Here is a 13,681-nt window from a genome sequence, read left to right on the forward strand (position 1 = left end):
ATGGAATTATTACTCAGCCATCAAAAAGAATGAAATCTTGTCATGTGCAAGGATGTAGATGGAACTAGAAAGTATTATGCTGAGCAAAATAGGTCAATCTGAGAAAGACAAATACCATATGATTTAACTCATATGTGTAATTTAAGAAGCAAAACAGATGAACATAGGGGAAGGGGGAGAAGAGGGAAGAGATAAACAAACCACAAGAGACTCCTAAAGATCAAACTGAGGGTTGATGGAGAGAGGTAGGTGAGAGATGAGCTAGATGAGTGATGTGTATTAAAGAGGGCACATGGTATGATGAGCACTGGATGTTGTATGTAAGTGATGAATCACTGAAATCTACTCCTTAAACCAATATTGTACTGTATGTTAACTATCTAAAATAAAAAAAAAAGAAATATATAAATTTCAGGAAATGTTGGGGTGCCTGGGTGGCTCGGTTGAGTACCCGACTCTTAATTTCAGCTCAGGTCATGATCCCAGGGTTGTGGGATCCAGACCTGTGTCCAGCTCTATGCTGAGCATGAAGCCAGCTTAAGATTCTCTCTCTTTCCCTCTGCCCCTCTCCCCTGAGCTCTCTCTCTCTCACTCTAAAATTTAAAAAATTCAGGAAATGTTATTATAAATTCTGTATTTAGCACACTGATAATATGTGTGAGTCTAAATGTATCCATATAAATTAGAAAGTATATAAAATATAATTTGGCAGTAAAATGCTTTCATGAAAATCTTAGCACAAATTTTTCTTTGCTCACAAGTTTCATAAATGTTCAAATAATGCTTCATTAAAAAACTGAGAACAAAATGAAAAAAATCTTTTGGAATGTAAAATTTTCTAATAAAATTTTGAAGAGATTTATTTCATAATTATTTAAATATGACAATTTTAAAATCACTGCTAGTAGCCTAGTATAACAATTCACTATGCAAAAAGCCCTAATGAGGGTTATACAGTTTTTAAAAACGTATCCCCAAAATAAATCTACCTACCACGTCTGATGAAACATTTGTCCTGGATTCTAAAAGAAGACGTCAACGTTACCTACTGCCCATTGCTATCCCTGCCTTGGCCCCCAACCAATTCTGTTTTGGGAACATCAACTAAACTCAGTATTATGAACAGTAACAAACTAGATACAACTCTTAAATGGCTGTATTCAATCAAGTTTATTTTTTTCTGAATGTTGAAAAGTAAATAACTATTATCTGATTCAACTCCCTGCTAAAAGTCATGTAAACTTTCAGGTTTGATTTCTATTAATATAAATATCTATGCTTCTTACAAAATTATTGATCTACAGATTAGATTATAAACAAATGTCACTTTCAGGATAGACTTAAAGGTCATGAATGTCAGCCAGGTAGTTTGGATCTATTCCTCCTGGATGGAGAAACCACTAAAATGATAGCATTTCTAAATACGTGTCTCTTAATCTGATCTTGTTATTACTCTCTCCCTGCTTGAATAAACATCCCTACAGTTTTAATGATCACCTATATAAAAGTGGCTTCCAAATCTGTATTTTAATCACTAACATCTTTGGAGCTGCAGATCTGAGTATAAAATTGCCTGATTATACGTTGTCCTATTATAACAAACAAACTCCATTTACTCTTTGACCACCCCTAACCCAAAGCCTACTTCTCTATTTGCATGTGTCCCTATTAGCCTCTATTTGCATGAATCAGTACACCACAATCCACCAGCTCTCCAGAACTAAAACAAAATCATCTTTGGCCTCTCATCTTTTCTTCCCCCTTCCACCAGTCTAAGTCATTGTCAAGTTTAAAAGTTTTGCTAAATCAAAACTTTTCTTTCCATTCACATCACTTCAGTCTCATAAGAGCTCTTTCCAGGATCAAGGTCAATCTAGAAATGCTCCCATCAAATAGTATTTCAGCTCCTCCCTCTCCCCTCTAGCTCACCTTCTACAGGGCTTTCGGAGTCATTTCTCCAGCAGCTCTTATCATGTCACAAGCTTTTCAATGGCTACCTAACAGCTACAGAATAAAGTGCAAACTTCAAACTTAGAGTATTCAAGGCTTTTTAGTATCTGACCCTGTCTATCCCCTCACTAGCTTTCTCTAGTTCTACACTGAAGTCCACTAGCATGGGACTACCTTCTAATGTCTGGTATTTCCTACCCCTTCCAAGCCCTGACAGAGGATGCTCTTAAACCACTCTTTCTGGAATTGTATTTATCATTCGAGGTGCTGATCAAATGTGTTCAGCTCCTTATCTCCCTAAATTCTCTTGGCTACAATTAAACACAAGGCACTCTCTTCCTTTTATAACATAGCTCTAATGGTCTGAAAGTTATTTCTTATAAAAAAGATAAACATGTCCCCTCTGACCTGAGTTCTAATTTAAATGTCTACACAGATGAGCCTAATCTTTTTCTGTACAACAATCTTCCAAATATGTGAAGCTACTCCTAAATCTTCTCTTCACAGGATAAATCTCCTCAAGACTCACAGCTAATAGTCATAGATACGATTTCTAGAAATTTTCATCATTTTCACTACCTCTGTCTGGACACTCTGGATCTCTCCTGAAGTGTGATATCCAGAGCCAAACACAATACTTCAAACATTGTTTTTTGCAAATTATGCATGATATTCATCTTCCTCCCCAAATTTGGACATTCACAATGTCTATTAGCAAATTAACAACTCAAAATAGTCTTTCAGTAATAAACTTGTCATTTTTAACCGGTTGCGGATTTTTAATAAATGTGCAAAAGATAAAGGTGAAAATAATAAAACAAGGTTCAAAGAGGTTCTAGTCAGAATCGAGTATACAAGAATTTACTTTAGGAAGAAACTCCTTTTGAAACATGAGATAAATGAAACTAGATGGATAAAAAAGCAGAGATACTATAAATAAAAAGGGTGCAACATCAAAGAAAATTTCTACACAAAGTTTATTTGGGGACTCTTTTGCTAAGTACTCCACCATAAAGCAAGCAAACTTTCAATAAAAATATGTTAATTAACATCTTTTAATTAAAAAATGCCAACTAATAATGCTATATTCACAATCTTCTTATCCTGAAATGCCAAAATGCGTTTTAAAAAGTTAAAATTTCAACAATAAATTCTAAACTTAAATTCAACTGACTGGACAATACTCAAGAGATCTATTTTAAATTGCATAACTATCTTTGCTCTCATTAAATAATATCCTATGTGGAAAATACAGTAGTTCTTTAATGACTGGCACCACACTAATTAACTGAACTAAAAGAAAAAAGTCATTTCCTCTAAAGAGTTCTTAAATACTCTTCAATGATCATGTTTAATGCTCAACAATTTATTCAATTCAAAGAAAACTCAAGGAGACCTCTAAAGTGCTGTCTTTTATACAAAGGAAATAAGAAAGTTCAATGATTCATTTTCTGAAAACTTGCTTTAAAACAAACTCAGGATCTTTCCCCTTGATTTACAGTGGAAGGCTTAGGAAATGTGTAATGATATTGACAGAATGTAATGTGTATCTGTGCCACAGGCCTAAAATACCTAAGAAATGAATGACACAGATATATCATATAGCAGCATACAATGATTCTCCTACATCATCAATAAAATCCTAATTTTCTCACAACCAAGAGTACATGAATTTGAAATATCAAGCTGATAGAAGTATAAATTTATAAGCACTTTGGAAAACAATCTGGTGTTATAAGATGGTTAAAGACCAACATATCCCCTGACTCACTAATTATGTTCTTAGAATACATGATTTTTTACATTTTAATATTTCTTCAATGATATTATATTTTCATTGAAATGATACAATGAAGTTGATACAAAATTATAATAAAACCTTGGTTTGCAAGCATAATTCATTCCAGAAACATGCTTGTAATGCAAAGCACTTGCATATCAAAGCGAATTTCAAGAACCATTGGCGTTGTGAAAATGTGATATTCAGCATCACGTACTACTCATATTGCAAGGCATCACTCATTTATCATGTTAAAATTTATTAGAAATTTTGCTTGTCTTGCAGAACAATTGCAGAACAAGTTAGTCCCAATCCAAGGTTTTCCTGTATTTTTAATGGTCGCAAGATTTGAACAGATATTTCAGTAAAGATCTGTGGATGCCAAATAAGCACATAAAAAGATTCTCAACATTATCAGTCATTAGGAAGATGAAAATCAAAACCACAAAGAGACACCACTATGCAACTAATAGAATGGATAAAATAAAAATAAGTAATAACAACAACAAAAACCTGACAATACCAGGTGTTACTGAGGAGTGTAACTAGAATTTTCTTAACATTGCTGGCAGGAATGTAAAATAGTATAGGCAATTTGGAAAAGTGAGGTAGTTTCTTATAAAGGTATATACACATGCATACAACTCAGCAATCTCACGCCTACGTATTTACACAAGAGAAATGGAAAATGATTCACATAAAATCCTGTATGTGAATGTTTATAGAAGCTTTCTTCACAATCACCAAAAACTAGAAACAACCCAAGTCCTTTGAGTAGTGAATGGATAAACTGTGGTACACCATCAAAGAAATACTACTTAGCAATTAAAAGGAACAACTACAGACACATGGATGAATCTTAACTGTATTATACTGTGTGAAATAAGCTAGACTTGAAGGACTACATCCTATGTAATTTCATGTATATAACATTCTCGAAAAGGCAAAATTATAGGGACCTAAAACAGATCAGTGATTGCCAAGGGCTGGTTATGGGGTGAAGGAATGAACTTCTAAGGGGTAGAGGGAATTTGGGAAGTGACAGAACCATTCCATATCTTCATTGTGTGATAGCTATGGGACTCTATGAATTTATCAAAAGACATAAAACCATACACCAAAAAGGATGGGTGTTACTATATGTAAATTATACTTTAAAAAAGTCAACTGATGTTCTGCATATTTAATGTTCCTGACAACTTATGGAAAAGAAAAATCTTTCTTCTGCTTGCAGTCTGTGAAGAAAGACCATCAACATGCTACGTAGTTTCTTTGTGGACTTAAAAAAAAAAAAAGAAAGAAAGACATATTCCCTGCCCTGAGAGTCTGGAAGCTCACTTGGGAAACAAATCTAAGATGCTAAGTTACAGAAAAAGGCTAGGCAAAACAACTTTGAGTGATAAATCATGGAAAGCACTTTACATGTGCTCTAAGAGAAAGTAAGGAAGAAGTAATTCCCTTTGACTAGAGTTAAAGGAAATGAATGGAACACAATTTAGTAAAATTCTTAGTGTTTCTCAATGCAACATTATCGTCTCTAACTTTCAGATGAGGAAAATGAGACTTGGGAGGACAAATATTTCGTCCGTGTTCCCTCAGCTATTAGGTATCAGGGCTGAAATTGTAATCCAAGCCCATCCGACCCCAAAACCTGAGATCTTTCGCATTGCGATGATGGAACAACACTGAAGAGGTTATCACGGCTGCTACGTGACGGGATTTCAACAGACAGGAACGTCCCCTAACTTTCCAAACAACACTACTTCGTATGAATCTTAAGAAACACCACGGCTAGTGCAATGACCTTGAAGTGAGCTCTACGGGGTTTTGGAGTGCAAATTCGTGGGGAAGGTAACATGAACCCTTGTGAGGATCTCTTCACGGTGCGCAGAGACCTACTTCTGATACGTTGGAGTAAGATGACGCATGTGGCCAGCACCCGAGCAGCTGAAAAAGGTAAACACCAAGAAGAAAAAGCCGAGGCGCTCAAGATAACACCGCTTCAATTAGAGAACGCTGGCCTGATCGCAAGAAGAGCACAAGAGGAGGAAAAGCTACTTTCCTGCCCTCCCAAGGCCCTCTGGTAAAAGACCTCCGTGGACTTGTCCCTGTCTGCGTCGCCCAAAGACCAGTACCAGGGCCGGGGCGTCCTCCGCCTGTGGGCTCTCTGCGTGGGGAGGACAGCTGTGTATGCTGTGCGGTGCTCTCGCGGGTCGCGGCGGGGCGCACCTTACCCAGGCACTGCAACCCAGGGAGGGCGGGCACACACTCGGCTGGGCCGCGGCGCAAAGCTCAGAGTGAAGGGGTAGGCGAGGTGAACGAACTTGCGCTGTCCCCCTAGATGACATCACAACTGTCGCACACTGTGTTAGCTGACAAGACGCTCTCACTTTCCCCTTATTTACTGACCAAGCAGCCGCTGCGCTCGCTGTCATCTCACCTCTCCAGTTCCTGTATTCCGGAACATAGTAGTATTTGTTCCCGAACAGGTCTGTGCCGACTTGCTCCTTCGCTTCCTTTGACAGCGCTCTCCATAAGGCACGGAACAAATCCTGAGACCAACCCATGCAGTCGGCCCGGCTTTCAGCGCGAATCTCAGACGGATCCGCCGGGACCCAAACACACGCGCTCTCTAGCCGCGGACCCCGCCCACCCGCTTTAGCCTCACGCCCTTCTAGTAACGGCGCTCACCATTGGTCGGATGTCATCTGGCTTGACCAATGGGAGACCCCACTGGTACAGCCTCCGCGCTCTGTCATGGCGGCGTCCGGTGTTCAACCCGGTGTGAACGGACAGGATGTTAGGGTTTTTGTCAGCGAGACAGACCGGTTTGGACGACCCTCTTCGCCTCCGGAGAGCGGAGTCCACACGGAGGTAAAGAAAACCTTACTTTTTTCTCAAACAGCCCATTCAAATCTGGACCAATGGCTATGTGAGTCTTGCCTCTCACTTTCCCGCTTCATTATCACTTTACCTCCACCATACTCGCCTTTAATCTCTTCTGCCTTGAGGCTGACGAAAATAAGATACCCTTTACATTCCTGTAGGCAGGTGGGTGCGCACTTGGGTTCTGGCGAAAATCCTTTCGTTTTACCTTACTCCTCCCTCACATTACGTTTCCTCTCCACTCCCTGGGGAATAACTACTCTCCAAAGATTCCTTCATTCAGTCAGTCGACATACTTAGTGAACTCCCACTTTTAGCCAAGCGTTATGCTAAGAGCGGAGTGTAGGCCAAGAACTGAACCAAGTTTAGCATGACTAGAGCAGACAAGGGGGGGCGGTGACAGGAGATGAAGCTGGAAATGTAGTCCGGGGTTCAGTGAGGAAGAGCCTTGTGTGCTTGGTGAAGAGGTATGAAGAGGATAATAAGGTGACAACTGTTGGATTTTGTCTTCTGCCTGGAGAGTGGATTGAAGTTGAGAGCAAGCAGTGAAAGTCAAGTTAGGTAACTGTTCTAGTTGTCCAGGAGAGAGCAGGTGGAAGCCTGAGCCAGGGAAGTAGCGGCGGTTGGGTCAAAGACAGTGAGGATATATGAAAAGTATTTAAGAAATAAAATCAACGAGCTATGGAAATTGTTTGGATATATAATAAATGGTGAAAAGAAAGGCGTCAACAATGATTCCCAGATAGTTGCTTTGTATAGCAGGGTAAATGATGATGGTATTCATGTAGATAGGGCTTTCCAAAGGGGGGAACAAGTTTTACTGTAACTTTGCCCATACTGATTTTTTCCACATTACTTTCTCTTTTTTTTTAATTTGTTTAAGTTTATTTATTTTGAGACAGAGACAGCATGAGTGGTGGAGGGGTAGAGAGAGAGAGAGAGAGAGAGAGAGAGAGAGAGAAAATCCCAAGCAGGCTCCACACTGTCAGCACAGAGCCTGATGTGGGGCTCAAACTCACAAAACCATGAGATCATGACCTGAGCTGAAACCAAGAGTCAGATGCTTAACCGGTTGAGCTACCCAGGCACCCCTCCCATATTACTTTTAAAGAACCTGTGACTTGGAGAGAGGAAGACAAACTTCATGATATATATTTGATGCTCGGAAGAAATTGAGAGATCTTTAATGTGAGATAGTATGTGAAGTGATGTGGGAATGAGATCACCTAGGCACTATTTGTAGAGTAAGAAAGGCAGTTCAGTAACAATCTGAGAAAAATCAACATTTTTAAAAAAATTTTTTAAATGTTTATTTATTTTTGAGAGAGGGAGAGACAGAGTGTAAGTAGGGAGGAGCAGAGAGAGAGAGGGAGACATAGACTCTGGAGCAGGCTCCAGGCTCTGAGCTGTCTGCACAGAGCCCAACCTGGGACTCAAACCGACAAACTGTGAGATCATGACCTGAGCTGAAGTCAGACGCTTAACTGACTGAGCCACCCAGGTGCCCCAAGAAAATCAACATTTAAAGTTAGCCTGGGAAGCATCTGGGTGGCTCAGTTAGTTAAGCGTCCGACTTCAGCTCAGGTCATGATCTCGAGTTTGGGGGTTTGAGCCCCATGTCGAACTCTGTGCTGACAGCTAAGAGCCTGGAACCTGCTTCAGATTGTCTCCCCCTCTCTTTTGGCACCTCCCCCACTCACACTCTCTCTCAAAAATAAATAAACATTTAAATAAATAAATAAATAAATAAAGTTAGGCGGAAGAAGACTTCAAAGAGGAGTTGAAGGAAAACCAGGGTGATGAAGTGTCATGTACACTAAAAGAAGACTTTTTAAAGAGGAAGCCATGAAATGTGTCATTTGCTGGCCCTAGCGCCCTTCTTTGCTCTCAGTGGTTCCCCATCCCATTACTCTGTTCTCTCTATTCAATTTATTAATACTGAAATTGTATTATGTATTTATTTTTTTTATTAGTTTATTGTTTTCTTAACCCCTATGAGAAAAAAGACATGAGAAAAGAGGCCTAGAAGAGTTTGTATTAAGCGGATGGTGTTATTCAAAAAATAGGAATTAGGAGGAATTAAAAGTATACATTATATCTGAACAGCAGGGTAGTCACGGATGGCCTTGAGAAGAGTATTTTCAGAAGAATTGTGGGAATAAAAATAAGATTTCAGTGAGTTGGAGAATGACAGATGAAAGGAAGTGGGAACTGCCAACATTAATGACTTTTTAATTGTCGACTCTCTTTTTAAAGAGAAAAGCAGAGTATAGTTAGTTACTGAAAACTGATACATATGATTTTTTCTAATATCCCAAAAGAAGAACTCACCTGCTATATTAGTTATCAGTGGATGGGTAACAAAGTACCCCCAAAACTTAGCAGCTTAAAACAACAAAAGATTTACAGTAAAGCCCTGGTTTGTGAACTTAATTCGTTCCGGAAACATGCTTGTAACCCAAATCACTTGCATATCAAAGTGAATTTCCCCATGGGAAATAATGGAAACTCAGATAATTTGTTCCACAACCCAAAAATATTCATATAAAAATTATAACTATATTGTAATATAATACGAAATAATAAAGAATACAAAATATGAAGAAAAATAAACAAATGAACCTGCACTTTGAAAACCTTTGTGGCTGGTGTGAGGGAGACGAGAGAGGAGGGTTATAGTGTAGGATGACTTTCACTGTCACTAATGGAATTACTGCTGTCTATTGGCTCAATGTAATCTTTTTCTGCATGGGAACCATTGTATATGCTCACGTGGATGTTAACTACAGTACAGTATTAATAAACTTTTATCATATACTGTATTTAATGAAACTGGCAGTAAGGCGGTAGAGGAAAGGGTCTATATCTACAGGCAGCCAGATCTAGAAGGAAGTAAAGCATTCCTAAGCTTACTCTTGTATGGAAAAGCAAAGGACTATCCTATCCTACCACAATTACAAACAGACAAAAATAATAAACTATTGTAATGCATGATAATAATCTTTTGCCTGTTTCCACGAAGCAATGTATGTGTTTTGTATTCTAAAATGTTGCATCAGCTTTATATTTAGTATTATGCTTTTAGAATGGGAAAATATGTTTCAAATACTGCATGTAATTTTAACTAAATAAGTAAACATTAAATCTTTTTTAAGCAAGCTGATCTTTGATCAGTTTTAAACATGATTGAGATTGCATCCACTGTTGTCCCCTTGTCCCCAACCCCAGTCAGTGCAGGGTAGTCAGCAATTCCTACTCAGCTCATTGATCCATTCTAATAAAAGCATATAGACATATCCAGAGTTTTTTATTTCAATAATTCCAAGAACCCAAGTTTTATTTCAGTGACTGTAAAAACTCAAAATTTACTTTTATCAAAATTTGTCAGTCTTCTCTGATAATTTAGCTTGTTTCCACCAAGTAGTTCTGCAATTCTTCCATTATGATCAGTAAACATCGGAAAGTGAATGAACTTGCCTGTTAGACCTTTAATTTTTGTGAAAATAACTGTACTTTTTAAAAAAGAATCAGCATTATTTTTTAATCTAGTAAGTTCAGAAGTCTTATTATATCAGTAAAAATTTAAATCATGTCAGCTACTGAGAGTCTAAAACAGTGGTTTTTTCAGAGTCTTTTAATTTTAAATAGTCCTTGATCTGAAGAAGCAATTAAGTAAAGCTCTTTGTTAAAATTCCGTGACCTAATTATTCTGATTATGCCATTTTATTTTATTAAGATTTATTTCTTTAAGTTTATTTATTTTTAGAGAGAGAGTGTGCACACACACAAGCAGGGGAGAGGCAGTGAGAGAATCCCAAGCAAGCTCCATGCTGTCAGCACAGAGCCCAATGCAGGGCTCAAACCTACCAACAGCAAGATAATGACCTGAGCCAAAATTAAGAGCTTAACTGAGCCACCCAGGCGACCCAAGATTTATTTTCTTTTGAGAGAGAGAGAGAGAGAGAGCACGCACTACCATGAACAGGGAAGAGGGGCAGAGGTAGAATCAGAAGCAGGCTCCACTCTCAGTGTGGAGCTTGGTGTGGGACTCAGTCCCATGACTCTGGGATGGTGACCTGAGGGAATCAAGAGTCGGGTACTCAACCAGCTGACTGAGCCACTCAGGTGCCCCTGTTTATGCCATTTTAATATGAGCTAATGAAATACAAATGCAGAAAGAGTTGCTATTCTTACAAAAACTACATAGACCACTTTTGAAATAATTCAAACAAATGGCTTAACATAAAATGCTGTTCAATAAGGTATATTGATTGAGAAAATGTTATAAAAGGCTTGGGGAAAATACAAAACGATGGAACAGTTTTTCTCAACTTTGCCATAACACAGGAATCACCTAGGGTCTTCGGAAAAAGTATTTATGCCAAAGTTCCAACCCTAAAGATTCTGATTTAATTGGTCCAGGCCACTGGGATTTCTTGAAAGCTCCCTAAGTGATTGTTAGGTTTAGCCAGGATTGACAACTATTGCTGGAGAAAGATTCCACATTCGTTTGCTTTGCATATGTCCAAGATTCCATATTCATTTACTTTGCATATGCCTTAAATGTTTACTCAACTAAAACAAACAAGGTAATAAAAACATCTTTTGCGTATTTACCCAAACGGATACAAGAATACTGATTCGAAGGGGCATATGCACCCCAATGTTTATAGCAGCATTATCAACAATAGCCAAGCTATATAGAAAGAGCCCAAATGTCCATCGACTGATGAATGGATAAAGAAGATGTGGTATATATAATGGAATATTAGCCATAAAAAGAATGAAGTCTTGCCATTTGCAACAACATGGATGGAGCTAGTGTTTTGTGCTAAGTGAAATAATTGAGAGAAGTACAAATACCATGTGATTTCACTCGTTAGAATTTAAGAAACAAAACAGATGAACATAGGGGAAATGCAAAAAATAGGGAGGGAAACCGTAAGAGACTCTTCACTATAGAGAACAAACTGAGGGTTGATGGAGGGAGATGGCTGGGAATGGGCTAAGTGGGTGATCGATTTTAAGGAAGACACTTGTGATGAGCACTGAGTGTTATATGGAAGTGATAAATCACAGAATTCTACATCTGTAATCAATGTCACCATATATGTCAGCTAACTAGAATTTCAATAAAAACTTGAAATCATAAAATGAGTTAATAAATAAAACATTTGAAGAAATGGTTAAGGTATGGTTTATAAAGGAAAGATGATGTGGCACTCTGTTCAGCACATTTAATTCCACTTCAGACAATTGGCATATAAATATTCAGGCAGTCCTTTCTTTGTGTACTGGTGCACATCTATAAAACTAATTGTGCTAACTGAACCTAGGAAAGGTAACTTTAATAATCGGTGGAGAAACTATTATTCTGTCGTATTTAAAATTTCTTTGTCAAACACTAACCTTTTATTGTCAGTCATAAACACATAAAAAATGAAAAAAACAGTAAATCTTTAGTACACTTTAGTGTAAAACATTAGAAACAATTTGAACTACAGTTCTCTCTTTATATTAAAAAAAAACCAGGGGCAGTGCCTGGGTGGCTCAGTTGATTAAGCATCCATCTTCGGCTCAGGTCATGATCTCGCAGTATGTGAGTTTGAGCCCCACATCTGGCTCAGAGCCTGGAGCCTGCTTCGGATTCTGTCTCCCTCTCTACCCCTCTCCCACTCTTGCTGTCTTGCACGTGCTCTTTCTCTCTCTCTCTCTCAAAAGTGAGTAAACATTAAAAAAAAAAATTTGTTTTAATTAAAAAAAACAGGGCGCCTGAGTGGCTCAGTAGGGTAAGTGTTCAATTCTTGATTTTGGCTCAGGTCATGATCTCACTGTTTGTGAATTCGAGTCCCATGTCAGGCTTTGGTGCTGACAGTGGGGAGTCTGCTTGGGATTCTCTCTTTCTGCCCCTCTCTCTGCCCCTCCCCTGCTCACCCTCTCTCTCTCTCTGAATATTCTCATTGTATAACTTATAATACAAGTTGAGCATCTTCTCTATATCTTGGCTAATTATCATTCTTTCTAAGTCTGAATCAGATTTGAACATTTTATCCTTTGCATTTCAATGTCGTGAAATATCTCTGAGAGGTTTTGTTTTGTTTTTTTTTAATGTGAGTGTTTTTGCCAGTGTTGTTTCCTCTAGGACATCCTTAGCCTTTTCATCACAACCACTTTTCATCATTTATTTGGGTAAGTTCACTCACCTGCATTGATTTCCTCAGTGTGCCTCTTTAGACTTTGTCAGGTGGCCGTAGTGTCCACATTTCCACAGTCAGCTATTTCTTCTGTATTTCCATTTTCAGTACATTTAAGTTTTACTTCCAGCATTATCACTTAACGTTTCTTTGGTGCTTTTTCATTTTTGTTGGCCAATTCTTTGAAAGAAGTCATGTAAATTGGTCACAAGCTATGATGTGCATGTTATTTTTGTAGTGATTTGTGGACTGAAAAAGTAGTATCCAGCTTTGTGTTTTATGCTGTTAGTCACGGTTAACATACTGTAGTAAGTGACTTTTGAGCCACATTGTTGGGGGTCTGGTATTTAACTAAATCCTGGTACCTGAAATTCTGTTTAGTTTGCAGATTGTGCAAAGCAAGGACTGCTTGTATATTTAAGATAAAGCATTTAAAGTAGGGCTTCTTTTTAAAGATTCCCCTCATTAAGTGATGTCTTTGCTTAACTAAACAACTGCACCATCATATTTTATTTAAAGATGTCTACTCTAATTTGCCCCAACGTCTTCCTTGCCAATGATTAAAGACAAAAGCATGAGCACTGATTTGCAAAGTTTATAATTCCTAACTCCATTTTTTTTCACAGCATTCTTGAGGTATATTTGACATATAATAAACTGCACATTTAGTTAGAGAAAACAGTTTGATGAGTTTTGACATACATATACACTTTTGAAACCATTACCATCAGGATAACAAATATCCATAAGCCAAAAATTTCATCATAATTCCTTTTCTTTCTTTCCCTGCTTCATCCTGTTCTGCTCTAGGAAACCACTCCTCTGCTTTCTGTCAGCATAGATTACTTTGCATATGCCAGAATTTTGTATA

General features: G+C 38.0%; 2 protein-coding genes across 3 annotated transcripts in view; one reads left to right on the forward strand and one right to left on the reverse strand.

Annotated features, from left to right (window-relative positions):
* NDUFAF2 (NADH:ubiquinone oxidoreductase complex assembly factor 2) overlaps window positions 1-6,395 on the reverse strand; it is a 168,472-nt gene extending 162,077 nt beyond the window's left edge. Inside the window, exon 1 of the mRNA XM_078449568.1 lies at window positions 6,171-6,395. Within this exon, the coding sequence (XP_078305694.1) occupies window positions 6,171-6,297 (127 nt within the window). The 5' untranslated portion in view covers window positions 6,298-6,395. The remainder of the gene's footprint in view (window positions 1-6,170) is intronic.
* A 63-nt stretch (window positions 6,396-6,458) lies between these two features.
* Window positions 6,459-13,681, forward strand: part of ERCC8 (ERCC excision repair 8, CSA ubiquitin ligase complex subunit) — a 70,340-nt gene continuing 63,117 nt past the window's right edge. For both annotated transcript variants that reach the window (XM_078449550.1, XM_078449552.1), the window contains exon 1: window positions 6,459-6,604. In XM_078449550.1, coding sequence (XP_078305676.1) covers window positions 6,528-6,604 — 77 coding nt within the window. In that variant the 5' untranslated portion in view covers window positions 6,459-6,527. The remainder of the gene's footprint in view (window positions 6,605-13,681) is intronic.

The sequence above is a fragment of the Panthera onca genome, chromosome A1 (genome assembly GCF_046562875.1).
Source record: "Panthera onca isolate mPanOnc1 chromosome A1, mPanOnc1 haplotype 2, whole genome shotgun sequence".
Lineage (NCBI taxonomy): Eukaryota > Metazoa > Chordata > Mammalia > Carnivora > Felidae > Panthera > Panthera onca.